Consider the following 21460-nt stretch of genomic DNA (forward strand, 5'->3'; position numbering starts at 1 on the left):
AAGAAGCAGCTTCCTTCCTTCTGCCCAGCTTGCTTCCTTCCTTCTGCCCAGCTTGCTTCTGCCCTAGACCCAGTTTCTGTGCAAAATGCATTTTCTGAAGGCTAAAACAGTCCCTCCAAACAAGATTAAATCCAACATTAAGGACACAACCCCCACATTCTCCCCCCCTGAGAGTAATACTAATACTTAATACCTCTTTGAGGCTGCTTGTGCTGTTCAATAGAATGTATAAATGATATAAGAACCACATCACAGCATAGAATAACCAAGAGCATGAAAGGAGAGGTGGTTACCTTCTGACATAAAATAAGGGATCCTGAACCTTCCTTCAAGAACTCTCTGCCTCAGGATGGGCAGTGTTGGTCCATCAAAAGGTAATGCTCCACAGACCAAAACATAAAGGACTACTCCCATGCTCTGCAAGAAAGGAGAAGAAAGAACAAACCAAACCCAGGACATTCATTTCCTAGTCCAAGCTACAGAGCCTCTGAGGTTGGCTTAGCCAAATCCTGTCCCAGGAAAGGTTACAAATTCTGTTCTGCAGAAACAGAAATTCATATGAAAAAAAAACCATAAGAGGAGTTAGAGTTCTGAAGATCCCTCAGGCATCAAGAACACTCAGCTAACCCCAAAGGGCTTGGCTTGCAGTACCTTGTGCTGGTAAGCAGGCAAGCTGAAGTGTAATGGGTTAGAGACTCTGGCTGCTAGCAGGAAGCTCCATGCAGGTGACTGAATGAGACCTGAAAAGTGAGTCCCAGCTGCAGGTGAGAATTGGAGAGATTGTTCTGCTTTCATCTCACTGTTGCTCAAATGAAACCAAAACCTCACACAGCAGCCACTCAGGATAAGAAACTGTAACCTTTTACACTGAAAGCTGGGGAGGGACTTTTGAGGGGGTCAGGGAGTGAGAGGAGTGGGGGGAATGGAACAAAACTAGAAATGGGGAGACTCAGATTGGATGTTAGGAAGAAGTTCTTCACCATGAGGGTGGTGAGAGCCTGGCACAGGTTGCCCAGGGAGGTGGTGGAAGCCTCATCCCTGGAGGGTTTTTAAGGCCAGGCTGGATGTGGCTGTGAGCAACCTGCTGTGGTGTGAGGTGTCCCTGCCCATGGCAGGGGGGTTGGAACTGGCTGAGCCTTGAGGTCCCTTCCAACCCTGACAATTCTATGATCAGTTTTTAAAAGCCAGCTTGAGGGCAAGACCAACTAATAAAGAGGACATCAAATTGCTGGAGCAGGTCCAGAGGAGGCCATGGAGATCAGAGAGCTGGAGAACCTCTGTTGTGGGGACAGGCTGAGAGAGATGGGGCTGTTCAGCCTGGCAAAGAGAAGGCTCCAGGGAGACCTTGGAGCTTTGTTACAGTTTCCTACAAGTAGACAAGAATGCAGTTTAAAAAAAGAATAATGATACCCAGATATCCAGCTGGGGTCCCTCATATTGATGTCCTTCAAAGACTTCTGGGGCTGCATAGGGAGGGCTTCCACACCACGTGGTCAGAGGCTCACCACTCTTGTAGAAATTTCCAAATCCAAAATCTGTGGAGAAATGAAGGGAAAAGTCACTCTAGAAATGCAGCTGCATGACCAGAATGGTTGGAAAAGACCTTAAAGATCATCCAGACCCAACTCCCTGCCATGGGCAAGGACACCTCCCACCAGCCCAGCTAGCTCAAGGTCTCATCCAGCCTGGCCTTCAACACCTCCAGGGAGGGGACATTCACAGCCTCCCTGGGCAACCTGCGCCAGTGTCTCCTCACCCTCACTGTCAAAGAATTTATTCCTATCTCCCCTCCTCCAGCTTCAATCCATCCCCTCTCCCCCTGTCACTCCCAGCCCTTGTCAAATGTCCCTCCCCAGCTGTGTCATAGCTCCCTTCAGGTCCTGGAAGGCTGCTCTAAGGGTCTGCATCTTACATTATTGTAAATATCAGGTTGAGGTGGAACCCTCAAGAGGTTAAACCTCCAGCATCAGTCTGAGGTCACCACTATTAGCTCAAAGTCAGAAACTCAAAGGCCTAGCCCCACAGCAATGACCTTTTGGGACTTGTCAATAATCAAAGAGGAGCAAAAAGGCTAGGATGCCAGAAAGGCTATTTGAAGGTCAGCCTGGAGAGGAGATACAGAAGAGTGTCCTGCTCTGCAAGCACCGAGAATGCCCAACAGTTGCATGACCAATTATGCAACCACATCTGGCGTGTCAGCCTCCTCCAGAGGTGCAAACAGCCAAGGTCAGCTCAGATCCCAGATCTGCATAGGAAACACTGAACAGAACATTCCTGCTGCCCTTCCTCTGCCATCCTACCTCAGTTCTGGGAAAGAAACCCAACCCACATTGCAAATTCAGCTGTAACAAGAGAGGGGGAAACCAACAAACTGTACCCCAAAACCCCCTGCCTCTCCCCCCAGTGTCTGTCTGTCACCTCCCTAGCCCAGAGTGACTCTGGTTGTGAATTCTCTTTTACTCTCTTGGTGGAGCCTATTTTTTTTCCCTTTCCTTCACACATAATTGGCTTGGCAACCTTGACAATACTTCAGGAGGCATGAAGGAATTGCTTCCCTCAGAAGCATTTTGCCATCTGTGTAGGTGTCATTAAATCTGATCTCTCCTTTCACTCCTCTGGAGTTTGACAGATTTTCCACGTTCTCTGAGTGCTGCAGATAAATATCAATCTTTATCTCTCAACTGCAGCTGCTGCTCAGGTGCTACCCTCAGAAGTCTTCCCATCAGCTTCCCCAGGGCCTGGATTTGTAGGCACAGCTGCAGAGCACAGGACCTGCTTGGAAACACTCAGGATTTCACGTCCTAAGACACTAAAACTCTTTTGCCTCTCCAGGCTGGATTTAAAGTTATCTCTTTGGTGAATGTGAGCACATGGAAGCCACTTCAAAAAGGAACACTGAACAAATCTGCACAGCAAAAGGCAGGGCAGAGCCTGTGAGTCTGACTGATCAATGTCAGGGCAGCTTCAGGTCTGTGTTACAGATAGGATTTGGGAGGGTTTTTACTATTATCCTTACATGCTTAAGTTCATAACACATCAGATTTAGTTATGGTTACCAAAAGCAGCTCAAGAGCAAGGACATCTTCTAACTGGGTTGGAAAGGACCTTAAAGATCAGCCAGTTCCAACCCTCCTGCCATGAGCAGGGACACTCCCCACCAGCCCAAGCCCTCATCCAACCTGGTCTTGAACACCTCCAGGGAGGAGGCATCCACAGCCTCCCTGGGCAACCTGTTCCAGTGTCTCACTACCCTCACTGTCAAGAATTTCTTCCTAATCTCCACTCTCAATCTGCCCTCCTCCAGCTTCAATCCATTCCCTCTCATCCTCTCACTCCAAGCTCTTGTGTAAAGTCCCTGCCCATGTCTAAGCTCATTAAAACTCCACCATAATCACTCTGCATCACAGGGAATAGCTTTTAACCCAAGAACATTGTTAAGGTTTTTCATTCCAGATGCAGGGATTTGGATAACATTCCTGATGGAGGCCAGGTTGGATGAGGCCTTGAGCAACCTAGTGAAAGGTGTCCCTGCCCCAAAGCAGGGGGCTTGGAACTAGATGCTCTTTAAGGTCCTTTCCATCCCAAACCATTCCATCAATCTATGGTTTAAGGAAAAACTGTGCCAAAAAAAAACCAACCCCAAAGGCCAACCACAGAATTTTAAGAGGCCTGGAACTGGACCAATGGATCCAGTAGCAGGGAGTGATCCTGCTCACCATTAGCCTCAATCTGCACATTAAAACACTTGTGACCATTTGGAGCATTGTGCTCAGCTGGATAAACTGTTTGTGCAATCTGCAAATATTGGCTCTCAACCTTTGTGGCATTTTGTTTCCCAATTCCCCTTTAGAATAATCATGAAGCCAGAAGGTGGTGGTGTTTTTTTTTTTTGGGGGGGGGGTATTTTTTTGGGGGTGCAGACATCACTGAAATGGAATCTGCTTGCCCTGTTAAAAATGGAAACAGACTAAGATTTCAGACCCCCTTTGCAATCTGAGAAGTGGAAGCTCCCTTGCCAGAGCCACTGCAACTTCTGTTGTGCATCTACCAACGGGAGGTAGCCTCTTAATTTGTACCCAAACTGCTCAGAAGAGGTTCAGAGCTGTGGCTAATCCATTCTTCTAAAATTACACACCCCAGAACTCAACCTGCCTGGCTTCAGAAAGCCACAGAGAGCCTTTGTTGGAACAGGAATATGAGCAAAGGAGATAATCAGCAGAGAGGCACTGATAAAGGCAAGGTATGAGTGTGTTAGAAACAAACCTGACCCACTTCATGAACTGAATGCTGATCAGCCACTTCTGACGTCAATGCAGATTTTACTGTCCACCAGCAAGACAACCAAGCACTACAACCTACTTCAAAATAACAGTCTCTGCTACCTGAGCTGCTTCCAGCACAGCAGCTCTGCACCAGCAAGGTGGCTGCACAGCAACTTCATCATAGAAATTCTTGACAGGGAGGGTTGGGGAGACACTGGAACAGGTTGCCCACGGGAGGTCGTGGATGCCCCCTCTAAGGCCAGGCTGGATGAGGCCTTGAGCACCCTGGGCTGGTGGGAGGTGTGCTTTGCTTCTCAGAACTAGGTGGCTAATTTCTATACAAACCAGCTTCTCCCAGCAGTTACCCTTCCTTTCCTGCTCCCATGTCACTGATGACTGAAGGTCAACAGTCCTGCAAATCCAGATGTTCTCCAGCTTTCCCATTTCAAGTGTCACTAAGCTGAAGGCAGGATGGAAGGATTCAGGGAATTGTAATGAGCTGACAGCTACCAAAATGATTTCCACTGCTAGCAACATCTGCTGTGTCTAAATTTATAATTAAAATAAAATCATGCATGCAAGAAAGAAGAAGAAGGGAAAAAAAAATCAATAAGCCTCCATTCTGAGATTTTCTGACATTGAAATAAGTTATTTGATTAACTCTGTTTTAACCTGAACATCTGGCAGCAGCAGAGAGTTGTTATGGCATCCACAAAAAAATACTGGGGCTCTCAAGGGGAAAGAGAAGGGGAAAGAGAGGGGGGAAAGAGAGGGGGGAAAGAGAGGGGGAAAAGGAGAAAGAGAGGGGGGAAAGAGAAGGGAGAAAGAGAAGGAGAAAGAGAGGGGGGAAAGAGAGGGGGGAAAGAAAAGGGGGAAAGAGAGGGGGGGAAAGGAGAAAGAGAGGGGGGAAAGAGAAGGGGAAAGAGAGGGAGAAAGAGAAGGGGAAAGAGAAGGAGAAAGAGAAGGGGGAAAGAGAAGGGGAAAGAGAGGGGGGAAAGAAAAGGGGGAAAGAGAGGGGGGGGAAAGGAGAAAGAGAGGGGGGAAAGAGAAGGGGAAAGAGAGGGAGAAAGAGAAGGGGAAAGAGAAGGAGAAAGAGAAGGGGGAAAGAGAAGGGGAAAGAGAGGGGGGAAAGAGCTAATCTAGAAGTTCTTTTAGCTCCCTGTACTCCAGTATCCATCATGCCCAAAGCACTGCGAGGAGCACCACGCTGAGCTTCTGTACCTTAGGCACAGCAGGGTACCTTGGGCAGCAGCAGCTGAGTTTCTGGCATGACCTTCACAAAGTGCTGCTGAATGCCACCTCCATTCTCAGTACCTGCTATCTTGATGTTCATGTTGTTGTCAAGCAGGAGGTTTTCAGCCTTCAGGTCCCGGTGAACGATCTTCCTCCCGTGGCAGTACTCCACTGCCGAGAGGATCTGCCAGAACTTGCGCCTGGCCTCAGACTCACTCAGGCGCCCGTGGCTGGCCAGGTAATCTGTGACAATAAAGCAGGATTTAAGTGGATCAGACAGCCAGGCAACGAGCCTGAAACTCAAGTGACTGATCTCAACTAGCTGGCAGTAGGGAACTCAGAAAGTCTTTCAGCCAATCCCAGTTTCCAACCCATTATTCTCAAGCACTGCCCTGCAAAAGAACAGGGGGGGACAAAAAAGGGTAAGGGAAAGCTGCTGTGCGATAGCAGCAGCTCGGCTCTGCTCCTTCTTCTGCACTCACCTGACTGTTCTCATAAATATCCTCATGGAACACAACTCCTGGGGATTGGGGAACACTTGGAAGAATTGGCTTTGCCATCATAGAATCAATAAGGTTGGAATAGACCTCAGAGCTCATAGAGTGGCTTAGGTCAGAAGGGACCTTAGAGATCATCTGCTCCAACCTCCCTGCCACAGGCAGGAACTCCTCTCAACTAGAGCAGGTTGCTCAAGGCCTCAAACACCTCCAGGGAGGAGGCATACACAACCTCCCTGGGCAACCTGTTCCAGTGTCTCACCACCCTTGTACTGCATAACTTCTGCCTGTAAGACCATTAGATGCTTTGAGCTTTACCTCCGAGCAGTTTGTGCAAGCTTCACAAGACATCTCTCCCCCTGGACCCTCAACAGAGGCTGTGTGGTGGTGGCTAAATGTTCATTTTTCCCTGGGAACAAACCCAGCACCCCTGAGGTACCCATCCTGACCTTTCTCTTGTCTTCATTGCATCACAGGCAGAAAGAACATTTTGTTTTCACATTTGATTACGTTGTAAGAACTAACATTAGCCCTGAAACAAATGATAGCTCTGAATCCAAAGACTTCTTTTATCCCCAGGAACAAAACCAAGCAGAGCAGCAGCTGTGTGAGACTTGAGAGAAAGAGCTTCTGGAGCCAGTTCTATTCTTTCTTTCAGGAGGCAGAAAAATCAAACAATCAGCTGCTAGGATGGTTTCAGAATTGCCCTCAGTGATCACAGGCAAGGGCTGAGCACATTCACACAGAGCAATGTGCTGCATCACAGCTACTGCTGCAGTTAAACAAAAACCAGGGAGCAAGAACTAAACTGCTGGAGCTGCTACCAGCTCCTCTTCATCAGATAAAAGTCCCAGGAACAGGAATGATCATTTACAGAGCAGCTGCCACAAACCTTTCTCTCTGAACTCACTTTGCAGGTTAAAATATCTGCTCCTGCAAGTTGAAGTGATCATGATCCACTCTGCCCTGGTGAGACCTCCAGCTCTGGGATATACTGGATAGTGTCCAAGGGAGGCTACAAGGATGATGATGATGGGGCTCAAACACCTATCTGGTAAGGAAAGGCTGAGAGCCCTGGGGCTGTTTAGTCTGGAGCAGAGAAAGCTGAGAGGGGATCTTCTTAGAAATATCTGAAGGGTGGGGGGCAAGAAGAAGGGGCCAGGCTCCTTTCAGTGGTGTCCTGTGATAGGAAAAGGGGCAATGGCTACAAACTAGAATCCAGGAAGCTCCAGCTCCACATGAGGAGAAACTTCTTTGTTATGAGAATGCTGGAGCCCTAAAGCAGGCTGCCCAGAGAGGCTGTGGAGCCTCTTTTTGTTTTGTGTGTGTGTTGGTTTTCCCCCCCAGTACTTCCCTGCTTTCCCTATATTCCAGTAACACTGAAGTTGCCCTCACCATGATATCCTGCTTAGAGAGTCACAGAGTGGTTTGGGTTGGAAGGGACCTTATGACACAAGCAGTCCAATGTTAAGGACTTAAGTGTGTGGTGGAGGGAAGATAACCCTGAATGCTTCAGCTCTGTTTTCATGCTATCCATCCCCTGGCTGAGATCAGCCAGGCTCCACCTCCTGTGCACTCCCAATCACCAGACCCTTTCTACACACTGAACTCTATTCCATTGCCCTCTGAGTTCGTTCTGCCTGGTGACGTCGACTGACAGCTTCAGACAAACTTCCGCAGCAGCTCCAATTTTGTTGTTGCAACCCAAAATGCATGGAGGGAGCTCTCAGTGCCTGGCTACCCAGTGTAAAACTCTCTAAATCAGCTTGGAGGAAGCAAGCAAGTTTATCCTGCAGTGCTCTGTTGAACAAGTGCTGTCTTCTGCTGAAGAGCCACCAGCAATGTTCAGCTTTCCCTGTGCTGGTGCACACTCTAACAGCCTCCCCCAAGGTCAAGCAGTGACAGTCAGCACACAACTCTTAGCCATTGAAGTGGCACTGTGCAGTGAAAGGGATCCTTGGGCAACAGCAATACAAATAACCAGCTTGAGAAGTTACCAAGGCCAGTGTTGAAGGTGAGAATGTGGTCTTAGCTTACCAAAAATCTCTCCATTTTTGGCAAACTCTGTCACAAGGTACAGCATGCTTTTGGTCTCCATCACCTGTGGATTCAGAAATGCCAGATGAGCTTGGAGCAGGGAAAGCAGGAAAGTAAAGAAACACTCAAATGGAGCTTTGTTGGCACTGGCCTCTTCTGGTGAGGCTGTGGAAGCTTAGCCTTGCACAGAGCAACTAGCACAACGTTTCACTCTTGTTATCAAGTTACCCCAACAATTTGGAGGGAAGCATTTGCATGCTGAGGACAAGGATAAGCTCTTTAATACCTCACAGAGCCACCAGACAGAGGAGGAGTAGGGTGGGATCCTGAGGCACAAGTGGCTAACACAAAATGACAGCATCTTCAGCAGTCAGCTTGAAGGTTTTCCCTCAAGGAGTCAGACTCAAGTAATTCCTTTGCTCAAGTTAGATATGGCTGATGCTTGGGAAAGAAGGTTTGGGGTAACAGTGACCCCTGGTACCAACAGTTCTCTACTTATAGAAAGGCAGAAAAAGGGAAAAGCAGATAAGGATCAGTCTCTAAAGCTGGCAGAACTGAGGCAAAAGCTCCACATCACTGGATCCCATTGTACAGTGGGACAGCACAGCTCCACACCTGTCACATCCCCAACATATCCTCTGGTGTGGGGAGGAAAAAACTCTCCACCCAAACTTTAAGCATCTTCTGCTTTCTCTTCTGGTACCTTCCAGCCTTCCATGGAAGGAGTAGAAAGAGAGAAAAAGAATAAAAAACAAATTGAGGGGAAGACTTTGAAAAGCTTGCCACAGAATCACAGAATATCTCTGGTTGGAAGAGACCTTCAAGATCATCCACTCCAGCCTTTGACCCAGAACTTCAAGGTCACCACTAAACCATGTCCCTAAGCACCACAGATTGCATTGGGTTGGAAGGGACTCTCAAAGGGCATCTTGTCCACCCCCCCTGCACTCAGCAGGCACACCTCAAACTAGATCAGGCTGCCCAGGGCCACTACATAATAATTACTCTCCTCTGCAAGTGATGTTGCTGATCCAGTACCTGGAAGGGGCCAACAACAAAGCTGGGGAGGGACTTCTAACAGGGGTTTGTAGTGCTAGGACAAGAGGGAATGGCTTGAAGCTGGAAAAGGAGAGATTTAAACTGGAGACAGGAAGAAATTCTTGACAGTGAGGGTGGGGAGACACTGGCACAGGTTGCCCAAGGGAGGCTGTGGATGTCCTCTCCCTGGAGGTGGTCAAGGCCAGGCTGGTGGGAGGTGTCCCTGCCCATGGCAGGGGGCTGGCACTGGATGATCTTTAAGGTCCCTTCCAACCCAAAGCATCTCCACAAGAGAAGTGAAATGCATGATTCCAACTAAAATCAATCAAAAGCACTAGTTATCAGCCTCCTGGTAAATGTACTTTGAGATAAAGTGTTTGGGACACTCTTGCTTGGGACATGCATTTACATCAGGAGCACGTCAGCAGTTACACATCCTCATGTCTGACCTTCTTTGGATAAGGGGGAAAAAAGGCTGTCAGTAGTGCTCAATCTGCACTCTGAGCTGAAAGACTCAAAACAAACCACTGTGTGCACACACAGCCTCCCAGCCAGCACTCACTGCAGACACATTGTGCTGAATACTCCTACCCTGCTCTGAGGCTCATCCCCAGGTACTGCCAGCTCAGCTCCTTCCCCAGCACAAACCCTGCAACCCTCAGGTACAGATTCACACATTGCATTGGGTTGGAAGGGAGCCTCAAAAGGTATCTTGTCCAACCCCCTGCAGGGACACATCCAACCAGATCAGGCTGCCCAGGGACACATCAAAGCTGATTGTGAACGCCTCAACCACATCCCTGGGGCAACCTGTTCCAGTGTCTCACCACTCTCATTGTGCAGAACTTCCTCCTGATGTCCAACCTAAATCTGCCCTGTTCCAGTTTCAAACCATTGTCCCTCATCCTATTGCTCCAAGCCCTTCTCAACAGCCCTTCCCCAACTCCATCAGGTTGCCTGGGGCCACATCAAGCCTGATGAACACTTGGAGTATCTAAGACAGACAGCTGAACTGGTACCACAGAATGAAAAAGACCACAACTGATCAGTTCCAGAAAACACTGAGTTTGTCACACTGCAGATCTGCCAGCAGTCCCTGCTGTAGAGTGAACTCTTCACAGAGGAGCAAAAGATGGGAAGAAGGGGAAAAAAAGCCCCTGCTAAGCATACCTGGTAGAGCTTTATGATGTGTGGGTGATCCAACATCTTCATTATCTGCACTTCTCTATAGATCTTCTCCAGATTCACAGCATCCAGCTGAGATTTGTCAATGATTTTTATTGCCACCTGCAGACAAAGCAAAAGTGAGATGAAAACTCCCCAAGGTTTTCCTCCTTAGTTTCTCCTCATTATCAAGGGACTAATGCAACCCCAGCTAACTTTGGGGGGTTTCTTCAAGCTCAGAAGGACACTTCCCACACTTAAACCCAGAGCAGCACAACATTAACCATGTCAGTAGGCTCACTAAGCGACTGCAGGACTATCACCTACACCAGGTTCTCCTCTCTACTCTGCCCTGGTGAGACCACACCTGGAATTCTCTGTCCAGTTCTGGGCTCCCCAGGTCCAGAGAGACAGAGACCTGCTGGAGAGAATCCATGGAGAGCTATGAGGATGATTAAGGGACTTGAGCATCTCCCCTCTGGAGAGAGACTGAGAGCCCTGGGGGTGTTTAGTCTGGAGATGAGAAGGCTGAGAGGGGATCTCATTGATGTCTGGAAGTATCTGAAGGGTGGATGTCATGAAGAAGGTGCCAGGATCTTTCTGGTGGTGCCCAGTGATAGGACAAGGAACAACAGGTACAAGCTGGAACACAGAAGGTTCCACCTCAACATGAGGAGAAGCTTCTACCTCAACATGAGGAGAAGCTTCTTTGGTGTGAGGGTGCTGGAGCTCTGGAGCAGGCTGCCCAGAGAGGTGGTGGAGTCACCACCCCTGAAGGTGTCCAAGAAACCGTGGGATGTGGTTTAACAGCCACAGTGGTGCTGGGTGGATGATTGGACTCAGTGATCTCCAAAGGCTTTTCCAACCCAATCAGTTCTATGGTTCTGTGGTAATGGAGTGAAGCTGGAGGTGGGGAGATTCAGGCTGGAGGTGAGGAGGAAGTTCTTCACCATGAGAGTGGTGAAGCCCTGGAATGGGCTGTCCAGGGAGGTGGTTGGGGCCCCATCACTGGAGGTGTTTAAGCCCAGGCTGGATGAGGCTGTGGCCAGCTTGATCTAGTGTGGGGTGTCCCTGCCCATGGCAGGGGGGTTGGAACTAGATGATCCTTCCAACCCTGGCTGATGCTATGAAATGCAGGTAGCTTCAACTGTTCCATGTTCATTTTCTCTGTGAGGCCACCTGCAGGTCACCTGCTCAGGGCAAGAACTCTGCACAGATCCATTTGGCAGTCAACCCTTGCAGGCAGGTCTCAGTCACTTTAGAAAACAGAAAAATGGAGCTGCTCTAAAAGCCACAAGGAAAGGCAAGAAACCTGAAGAGTGCTGAATACATCAGTGGTGTTTATTCCCCCTGACTATCACATCATTAATGCTGAAGCAGGAGCAAACAATCGAAGTCACACCAATGCTTCCAATTATAACCACACTGCACAAACTACTGAACTCTAGGAGACAGCTGCTATGCAGGAGACAGAGCTCCACAGGAGGTGAACCTCATTATCTCCAGTAAGGCTGATTATGGACCCACCTGAATTCAGAATTAACTATTTAATGGTCTCATGTCAGTGTGCTGCTGCTTGATAATCCTGTTCAGAAGGCACTTGGCTCTCCCAGCCACCAGAGAGGAAAAAAACCAGAGAAGATTCTAGTGTGAGGGAATACAATGATCCAGCTTTGTAATCAGGGAAAAGTTGGTTTGAAGGTGCAGGAGGCACTCTTGGATGGCTGAAGCAGGCCCAAGGCTGTTACCCAAAGCAAACCTTTTTTGTCAGTGTTCAAAAGATGGATCTGTGTTCAGAGAATTCATTGAACACTTTGGGTTAGAAAAGACCTTAAAGATCATCTGGTTCCAACCCTCCTGCCATGGGCAGAGACACCTTCCACTAGACCAGACCACTAAACCTTCACAACCTCGTAGTGATAGGACACAGGGCAAGGGATTGAAGCTTGAGGAGATTTAGCCTGGAGAAGAGGAGGCTCAGGGGAGACCTTCTTGCTCTCTACAACTGCCTGCAGGGAGGTTGTAGCCAGGGGGGTGTTGGTCTCTTCTCCCAGGCAAGCAGCACCAGAACAAGAGGACACAGTCTCAAGCTGTGCCAGGGGAAGTTTAGACTTGAGGTGAGGAGAAAGTTCTTCCCAGAGAGAGTTGTTAGCCATTGGAATGTGCTGCCCAGGGAGGTGGTGGAGTCCCCATCCCTAAAAGTGTTCAGGAGGGGACTGGACATGGCACTTGGTGCCGTGGTCTAGTGGTCACGAGGTGTTGGGTGACAGGTTGGACTTGATGATCTTTGAGGTCTTTTCCAACCTTATTGATTCTATAATTGAGACTGGAGATTAGGATGAAATTCTTGCCAGTGAGGGTGGTGAGAGACTGGCACAGGCTGCCCAGGGAGGCTGTGGATGTCCCCTCCCTGGAGGTGTTCAAGGCCAGGCTGGATGAGGCCTTGAGCAACCTGAGCTAGTGGAAGGTGTCCCTGCCCATGGCAGGTTGAAACTAGCTGATTCTCAAGGTTCCTTCCAACCCAAAGCATTCTATGAATCCATGATAAAAGAGCCCTGGCTTCACACATGTGCAGAGTAAAGGACAGACAGGAGAAGCAAGGTAAGAGGCATGGGCCTGGCTTATCCAAATGCCTATTTCCCTCTTAGCCTTGCCAGATTTGCCTTCCCATTGACTACTCCCTGCAGCAATTGCTCCTTCCCCCAGCAGGTCCCCTTTTGCTCACTTAATAAAGGCAGAACAGCAAACTGCTTCCTTATTTGGTCTGATTATCTGCCATGTGGCAGCAGAGGATGCAAACAATCATTCAGGCAGCTTAAGGGAAAAAAAAAACCACCACCACACAAACCCCATACCTTTAAGTCTCCCTGGTCTAATTTAAGGTCACACCTAATAAAATCACTTCTGGTTATTGTTTTGTTGGGTTGTTGTCTGCTTGGGCTTTTTCCCCCCCTTGCAGACAAGAGTTTATTAGCCTAAGACGAAATCCCTTCACTAGAAAGCTACAAAATGTCAAAGTAATCAAAGCAAACCACTAAAGAGACAAAACTGTTACACATCAGGAAACAGTTATTAAAAACAACCCATGTGTCACACTTCTCCCACTGATTTATTTCACGCTGCTTCTCTGCTTCCTCCTTCATGCTCCCCATCTCTCCGGTTTTACACCATTTATTTGACTGATTCCCACCTTCTGAGCCTGGAAAAATCTGTTTCCTCCACACACAGGCCATTCAGGTACAGCAATGCAGCAAGGAGTTGGATGAATACTGCCACAAAAGTATTTGTATGAAGATATTAGCAAACACCCTGGAAGGATGCCTACGAGGCAGCAATGTGCCCGTGGGGCCAGGAAGGCCAATGGCATCCTGGGGTGGATTAGAAGGGGAGTGGTTAGTAGGTTGAGAGAGGTTCTTCTCCCCCTCTACTCTGCCCTGCTGATGCTACATCTGGAATATTGTGTCCAGTGCCCCCTCAGTTCAAGAAGCACCTCAAGAAGGACCACTGGAGAGAGTCCAGTGCAGAGCCACAAAGATGCTGCAGGCAGTGGAGCATCTCCCTGTGAGCACAGGCTGAGGGAGCTGGGGCTTGGAGCAGAGGAGCCTGAGGGGTGCCCTCATTGCTGGGGATAAAGATGTGCAGGGCAGTGCCAGGAGGATGGAGCCAGGCTCTGCTCAGGGATGTCCAGTGACAGGACAAGGGGCACTGGGGGAAACCTGGGACAGAGGAGGTGCCACAGAAACAGAAGGGAAAACTTTTTCACTGTGAGGGTGTTGGAGCCCTGGAGCAGGCTGCCCAGAGAGGTTGTGGACTCTCCTTCTCTGGAGACATTCCAAACCTGCCTGGATGTGTTCCTGGGTGACCTGCCCTGGGTGTCCCTGCTCTGGCAGGGGGGGTGTTGGACTGGATGATCTTTTGAGGGCCTTTGCAGCCCCTACCACTCTATGATTCTGTAATGACAGCATCCATAAACCACTCTTTATTAAGTCAGCTAATACTGAACTCCTGCAGGCAACTATGAAGCTAGAAAAATGTGATAGGTGACTTTGCAAACATTGGAAACGTTGGTTTGGAGCACCATAGGATGAGCAACTATCTCAGCAGGCTACTTGCCACCTTTGTCATCATGTTAAGAGGTCCAATTGGTGCTGCTACACCTGTAACCTGTTCAAAAAATGACAAACAACTTCTTTAGCTAAGCCACCGAGACTCTGGAACAGGTTGCCCAGAGTGGTTGTGGATGCCTCCTCCCTGGAGGTGTTCAAGGCCAGGCTGCATGAGGCCTTGAGCAACCTGGGCTGGAGGGAGGTGTCTCTGCCCATGGCAGGGGTTGGAACTGGATGATCTTGAAGGTCCCTTCCAACCCAACCCATTCAGTGCCTCTATGGATAATGTCTGTGCATGCAGTTGCAGGCTTCTATAGGAGAAGCAGCATAGCAGCAGCTGGCACCACTGCTTCTACAGTCCAGTGCAGATTAGATACCCCAGTTTATTCTGGATCTTGTGTTTCCATGTATCTTGCAGGGATCAGAGAAGACAGAGGGGAAAAAAAAACACTTGGAAATACTTAAACAACTTCATTCTACTGATGTGAGAAGGAACTCTGCAGCCAGCAGCAGCTCCCTTTTGGCCACAACCTCAGCTGTGTCACGACGACAGGAGAAAAAGGAAGCAAATGCTTGGAGGAGGAAAGCTTCAGTGAGAGCTGTCTGGTATGTCACAGGTGGCTTGCACTTCAGGGTTTCACCTCCATCTGAGGAGCAATGGCCATTGTTCTGCAGAGGACTAATCCTTTGGGGGTATTAGTTACTGAGTTCTGGGGGTGGGTGAGGGGCACAACTCTTTCACACAGACTGTTGCCCAAGCCTTTCCTTCATCCCTAGAAGGCATTGCTCTTGTTCCAAGCAGGACCTCCACCTCTTTGCAGGTGCTCATGCTGCAGCTCAGCAGGACCTCCACCTCTTTGCAGCTCCCTGCTGCTCATGATTCCCCGTGCCATCGTGTTTCACTAGCAGCAAACATTCATCCCCTTGAACTTTACACTTCCCACTACTTTTGTTCTCCTCCCTTTGTCCCTCCCTCTTCCGAGGAGAATTTCTGCTTATTTCTGCAGGATTCATTAACAAAAGTTACCCTGGGATCACAGGACTTCTCAGCAGCAAGACAAATCAGCAGGGCAGGAAAGCACGTGGCATTCACTTAAATGGCCAACAACCACACACACAAGGAGCAAAGCAAAGGTCACATCCAACCATTCACACCCCCCCCTCTGGGACACCCTGTATGGACTGTCATCAGAGGGGGTCATGCACTACCTCTGTGGCTCCAAGCACACCCAAGTCCCCTCCTTTCTTCCTTACTTCCATTTCTTTGACCCTTTAACCATGCAATTTTCATGTTGCATTGATACAGGGATCAAGCTGTGATTTCTGAGCTTGTTTGCAGACACCATCCGCTGCTGTCTGAGGTCTACCTTGTGCTTCATGGTTGGCTTCATTTTGTTTTCACAGAATGCCAGCTTGGAAGGGACCCCAAGGATCATCTGCTCCAACCTTCCTGGGTGAGAGTGGAGTTGAAAGGAGCTGGCCCAGCACCCTGGTAAGCTGAGACTTTAAACTGTCCAGTGAAGGGGATTCCACTGCTCCCCTCGGGAGATGATCCCAACCCTGACAATTCTGTGATTCTATGATTCCCATGTCAAACTGTTCTCATGGGGAAACATTGTCTTCTGGAGTCCAATGGGAATGTCCCCAGCAGTAACTTGTCCCCATCCCCCCTTGTCTTCTCCATGGGACTCCTTGTCAAAAGAGTCTCCATCCTCCTGCTAGCCACCCTTTAAGTACTGATCTGCAGTAATAAGGTCTCCCCTAAGCCTTCTCTTCTCAAGGCTGAACAAACCCAGCTCTCTCAGCCCTTCCTCATTTTCATCTGCTATCAGTTTCAAAGTGCTGAAAGCTCAACAGCAAATGGGGTCCAAGTTTAAAGGGTTCATATAGGGAGATTCAGGAGAAAGTCTAACAAAATAGTCCTTTCTAAGAGGGCTTTCAGAGCAAGCTTCAACAGCAACACAGCACTGATCTTCCCACAGTACAGACCTGACAGTATGTATACAGGTATGGCCTTTTCAGCTCCTAAGGAGCAAAAGATTCTTCCCCTGGAAGTTCAATGACAGCACAGATGGATGTGCCTTGGGGAGAAGTGTTGGGTAGGGGAGAAGTTAAACAAAGAGACTAAAAATGGTTGAATTCAGTTAACTGGCAGGATGTATTGAAGATATATGAGGATGTAGGATGCACTGAAGAATCCAGGGAACACAGAAACACACAAAAGTTCCTTTGCTACAGCAGGTTATGGAGGTAGGAGGACTGCTCATCTGCGAGTATTGGTGAGGGCAGGAAGTCGTTAACTATTCCTGAAAGCAGGCACAAGAGACGGCTTGAACCTTCCCTATTAACAGAAAGTTATCATTGTCTGATGCTATGCTCACCCAGTAAGCCAGCAGCTGCCCGCCCCTGCACTCTCCCAGCCCGAGCATCCTCCTCCCCGCGATGCATCGCACCGCCGCTGGCCTGAGCCTGGGGCACCCCGCCACGGCCGGGCCAGCAGGCTTTATCGCTGCCCTTGCCGGGAATAGGAAAGCAAGAAAACAAATAGAAACGGCAGCCAGGGCTTTTCTCTAAAGCCTGCCGGCAGCCGAACACCTCAAGTAAATAAAATATCCGCTCCCTGCCCTACAGGAGGGGGCTCCGGTGCCGGAAGGGACAAAAGGAGCAAGCAGCCTGCGAAGGGCGCTGCTGCCCGCCCCCGCCGTGCCACCCAGGCCAGCCCAAACCAACCCCAGCTCCTGCGCTGAGCCCCGCAGCCCGAGCCCTGGGCTGCCCGCCCGCCGCTCCAGGGCCTGCAGCGGAGCCCGCTGACCCCAGCGCCAGCCCCGCCGGCCAGCTCGCCCCGAAGCCGGCAGCGGCGCCCCGCAGCCCTACGGCCGCCGCCGCCGCCCCCCTAAACCCCGAGCGATCCCGCGCCTGCGGGCCCCGCAGCCCTGCTGCCGCACGCCCGGCCGGGCGAGGCCCTCTGAAGCCACGGGAGGGACCCGGCGGCGCGGCCGGGCTAGGCCGGGGCAGGGGGCGAGCGCGCCCCCGTAGCCGCGCCTCACCTCGCTGCGCGTGATGCGGTGCCGCGCCAGCTTGACCACGGCGAAGTTGCCTTTGCCCAGCGTGCCCTCGATGTCGTAGAAACCGACGCGGACGGGCCCGAGCCCGCGGGGCAGCAGCGGGGGGGGCCGCCGGGGCTCGGCCATTACCATGCTGGGCGCGGGGGGCGGCGGCGGCGGCGGCTCCGGGGCCGGCGGCGGCGGCGGCTCGAGTCTGCCTGCGGCGCCCTGCTGCCGCCCCGCCCCCTCCGCCCTCCTCCACCAACCGCGCGTCACAAGCGCGTCAGCGGGGGCGGGGCCTCGCCATGGCAACGGCGGCCAGCGCGGCGGGGCGGCCGCGGCCTGCCCTGCGCTTCCCGCCCGGCCGCTCGGGGCCTTCGCGGCGCGGCGGCGCGGGGCCTGCTGCCCCCCTCAGCTCTCGGCAAGGGCGGCGTGGCGCTTGCGGCCGGGCTGAGGCCACCCGCCGTGTGAGGGAAGGCGGAGACGGCTAGGTACGATCAGCACTGAGGAGGGAAGGCTAAAGGGAGACCTTACTGCCGTGGGCACGCCGGGGGGATGGAGACTCCCTTTTGACAAGGAGTGCCATGGAGAAGACAAGGGGTGATGGGGGACAAGGTACTGCTGGGGACGTTCCCGTTGGACTCCAGAAGAAATTTTTCGCCAGGAGAGCAGCTGGAGGTTGGAAGCATCTCCCAATAAGCTGCAGGTCCAGCAACAGGCACAGACCTTGCAGGAATGCGGAGTGCAGTGCAGTCAAACCCAGCTCAGAACACACTGTGGCCACAAAAGTCTAGTGGAAGAATTCAAGAGCCAAGCCTGTGCCTCCCTCTGTGTGCACATCTTGGGTGTGAAGTTGCCTGGCACTTGTGGAAAGCTGGTTGAATCGTTTAGGTGTCAAACAGCAAGGACTCTTCTGCAAAGGGGACCAAAGACCCCCACGAAAGGTTGGTGTTCACTGCACCTCCAGTTTTACAGACTGCATTGGAAGGGACCCTCCAAGGGCATCCTGTCCAACCCCCTCTGCTGGCATCAGGGACAGCTCCAGCCAGAGCAGGCTGCACAGGGACACATCCAGGCTGATCCTGAATGTCTCTAGGGTTGGGGACTCAACCCCAGCCCTGGGCATCCTGTGCCAGGATTTCACCACAAGGCAGGGAACAATCCTGCAGTGCCCACTGAAGAGCCTCAAGTGGGCACAGATGCAGCTTGCTCCTGGGACCACAGCAACCAGCAGCAGAGCCCCAACCAGCCACATTCCCCCATCCCCAGTTAGCCCTCCAAGGTCCTCCCATCCCTACTACCCCTGCTGCTGGCACCCCAAAGCTTGCTTGCCAGTTTGGTGCCCAGTGGGCAGGGCTGCCCCAGAGCAGGCACTGACCCCGGAGCCATGCTCCAAGCGCTGTCCCCACCAGCAGCCCAGCGACCCCCAGCAGCAGGAACAACCAGATCAGGCTGCCCAGGGCCACATCAAAGCTGATCTTGAATGTCTCCAGGGAACAGGGCTTCAACCATGAGATTCCTCTAAGGAATGACATTTTGGGATGCTGCTGGTGACTTAGACTGCTATGGATAATAACTGCTGTTACTGTTCTATTTATCCCCTTAAAACATTCTGGCAGTGACTAACATGACTTGAGTTAGTCAGCCATCCATCCTTTCAAATGATTGATAGGTGCACGAGGAGGCTGAGCATAATCCCACTTGAACAGCAAGATGCTACCTGTGAAATTTCACTCCTGTTTCACCTCAGATTTTTGTTTCCCAGGAGTCTGAAATGCTGACCAAACACCAATCCTAGCATGGCATAAGCTTGGTGTGTTAAAAGGAACTTTTTCTTCCCCTGTATTGTGCAAAATGGATGGTTTCAGACACCCTCTTAGAAATGAAAGGTTTAGGAATAAAATAGTTCCTTCCTGCCCTCTTTTCATCCATGCAGAACCTCACCAGGCTGGTGCACACACAGTGATCAGGCTGGATGTTGTGTTTGCAGTAGAAAAGTCTGGCAGAAACTTTCTGGTGCTGCACACCACATTTTGCCATTTCTGACCTGACAGTGCAGGTTACAAACAAAATACTTCTCCAGTCCCAAGAGCAGCCTTTAGCAGCCATTGATGGCTTTTCCCGTGCTGCAAGGAAAGTGATCCAAGTGCTGCTCTCAAGCACCGGGACAGAGGAGCTCTCTTCCAGGCTGTTTTCATCGCTTGGCTGTGTGGTGCAGACTGTGGAGCACAGATGCCATCTTGTGGGCAATGGTCCTGGACCTGGTCCCAGCTGAGAGGCTCTGCTGAAGGAGATGTCAAAGAAAAGAAGCTCTAACATGACTTCACCTTCTAACAGGCCAATGGCATCCTGGGCTGCATCAAAAGAGGCATGGCCAGCAAGATCAAGAGAGGTGATTGATTCTGCCCCTCTGCTCTGGTGAGACCTCACTTGGAGTACTATGTCCAGCTCTGGGACCCCCAACAGAAGAAGCACTTGGAGCTGCTGCAGTGGGTCCAGAGGAGGCCACAATGATCAAAGGGCTGGAGCACCTCCCCTGTGAACACAGGCTGAAAGAATTGGGGGTGTTCAGCCTGGAGAGAAGACTCCAGGGAGACCTTAATGCTGCATTTCAACATCTGAAGGGGACCTACAGGATAGGGTGAGACTGTTTAGGAGGGCTTGGAGTGGTAGAACAAGAGGCAATGGTTTGAAACTGGAGAAGGACAAATTTAGGTGGGACATCAGGAGAAAGTTCCTCACGATGCAGGTGGTGAAATACTGAAAGAGGTTGCCCAGAAATGTGGTTGAGGCCCTGCTCAGACATTCAGGATCAGCCTGCATGTGTCCCTGTGCAGCCTGCTCTAGTTGGAGCTGTCCCTGCTGCCTGCAGGGGGGTTGGACACGATGCCCTTTGAGGCTCCCTCCTGACCTGTTGCAATCTGTGAATCTGTGACAGCTTCCAGAGATGCTCAACACATGCAGCTGCATTCAATAAGCCAGCAGCTCAAAAAGCCCAGGGCATGCACTCAGTTGCCAAAAAAAGAAGGGTTTTATATGTTTACACACCTAAGCCAACATCTGGCTTGAGCTTTTTCCTCTCATTTCCTGTTTTTCAATGTCAATAAGATGCTTACTGCCTGCCAAAAATAACATAGGGGGAAAAAAAGAAGCAAAACAAAAAGAGAGGAGACCAAGCATTCAAGGGTCAAAGTGAACAGAGACACAATTGCTTGGTAAAAGGACACTGATTATGGCATCAGCAACTCTGGACATGACAAGCACCCAGCAGCAGCTACTTCCCAGTGTGTGGCTGCCAGGAGGATGGAGACTTCCTTTTGGCAAGGAGTCCCATGGGAAAGGCAAGGGGTGATGAGGACAAGTTACTGCTGGGGACATTCCCATTGGACTCCAGAAGAAAATTCTTCCTCAGGAGAACAGTTGGGCATTGGAATCATCTCCCAAGGGAAGCAGTGGAGTCCCCTGCATTACAGGTTGAAGACTCAGCTTGCCAAGGTGCTGGGCCAGCTCATTTCAACTCTACTCTCACCTAGAAAGGTTGGAGCAGATGATCCCCTGGGGTCCCTTCCAGCCTCCATGATTCCCACAGCAGGGTTTTGCTTTTCAGGAGGAATGGTTGCTAACCAGGAGTCATTTTCAAAACAGGTGGAAGATTTATTTCTGGTTTAAAGGGGTTACATCTTTCAGGCCTTCATCTTGCTGCAGTATCTGCTGGAGGCACTGTGAGAGAGTGGCAGCTGCCCTGTGATACTGCAGCTCTGCAGGCCAGAGCCCTCCTGCACAGCCAGCCTTACCTTCAAGGTTCAGGAAATGAGAGCAGCAGCTGTGGCAGCTGACTGAAACATTTCCATGTTTGCAAGAGACAGCCCCAGCACACTGAGCCAGAAACATCTCCCTGCATATTGACATTGGCAGAGTGCACTCACAGCCACGTCCTGCACTCATTTCTGTTGTTGTTTCAGTCCCACATAAAACACCTCCTGCCAAAGCCTTTGGCACATCTCTGTTTCCTGGTGGCTTAGGCACATTGCTGTTGCTTTTATTCTTTTTTTTTTGTCCTAGTTATTTATTTCCATGCA

General features: G+C 50.6%; 1 protein-coding gene across 1 annotated transcript in view; it reads right to left on the reverse strand.

Moving 5' to 3' along the window:
- The window catches only part of SIK2 (salt inducible kinase 2), a 28001-nt gene extending 10372 nt beyond the window's left edge, over nucleotides 1-17629 (reverse strand). The window contains exons 1-6 of the mRNA XM_054176028.1: nucleotides 17385-17629; nucleotides 10238-10354; nucleotides 8030-8093; nucleotides 5577-5738; nucleotides 1411-1535; nucleotides 294-417 (exon numbers count right to left, since the gene is read on the reverse strand). Coding sequence (XP_054032003.1) covers nucleotides 294-417; nucleotides 1411-1535; nucleotides 5577-5738; nucleotides 8030-8093; nucleotides 10238-10354; nucleotides 17385-17534 — 742 coding nt within the window. The 5' untranslated portion in view covers nucleotides 17535-17629. The remainder of the gene's footprint in view (nucleotides 1-293; nucleotides 418-1410; nucleotides 1536-5576; nucleotides 5739-8029; nucleotides 8094-10237; nucleotides 10355-17384) is intronic.
- Between the last annotated feature and the right edge of the window lie 3831 nt (nucleotides 17630-21460).

Source organism: Dryobates pubescens, chromosome 34 (genome assembly GCF_014839835.1).
Source record: "Dryobates pubescens isolate bDryPub1 chromosome 34, bDryPub1.pri, whole genome shotgun sequence".
In the NCBI taxonomy this organism is placed as follows: domain Eukaryota; kingdom Metazoa; phylum Chordata; class Aves; order Piciformes; family Picidae; genus Dryobates; species Dryobates pubescens.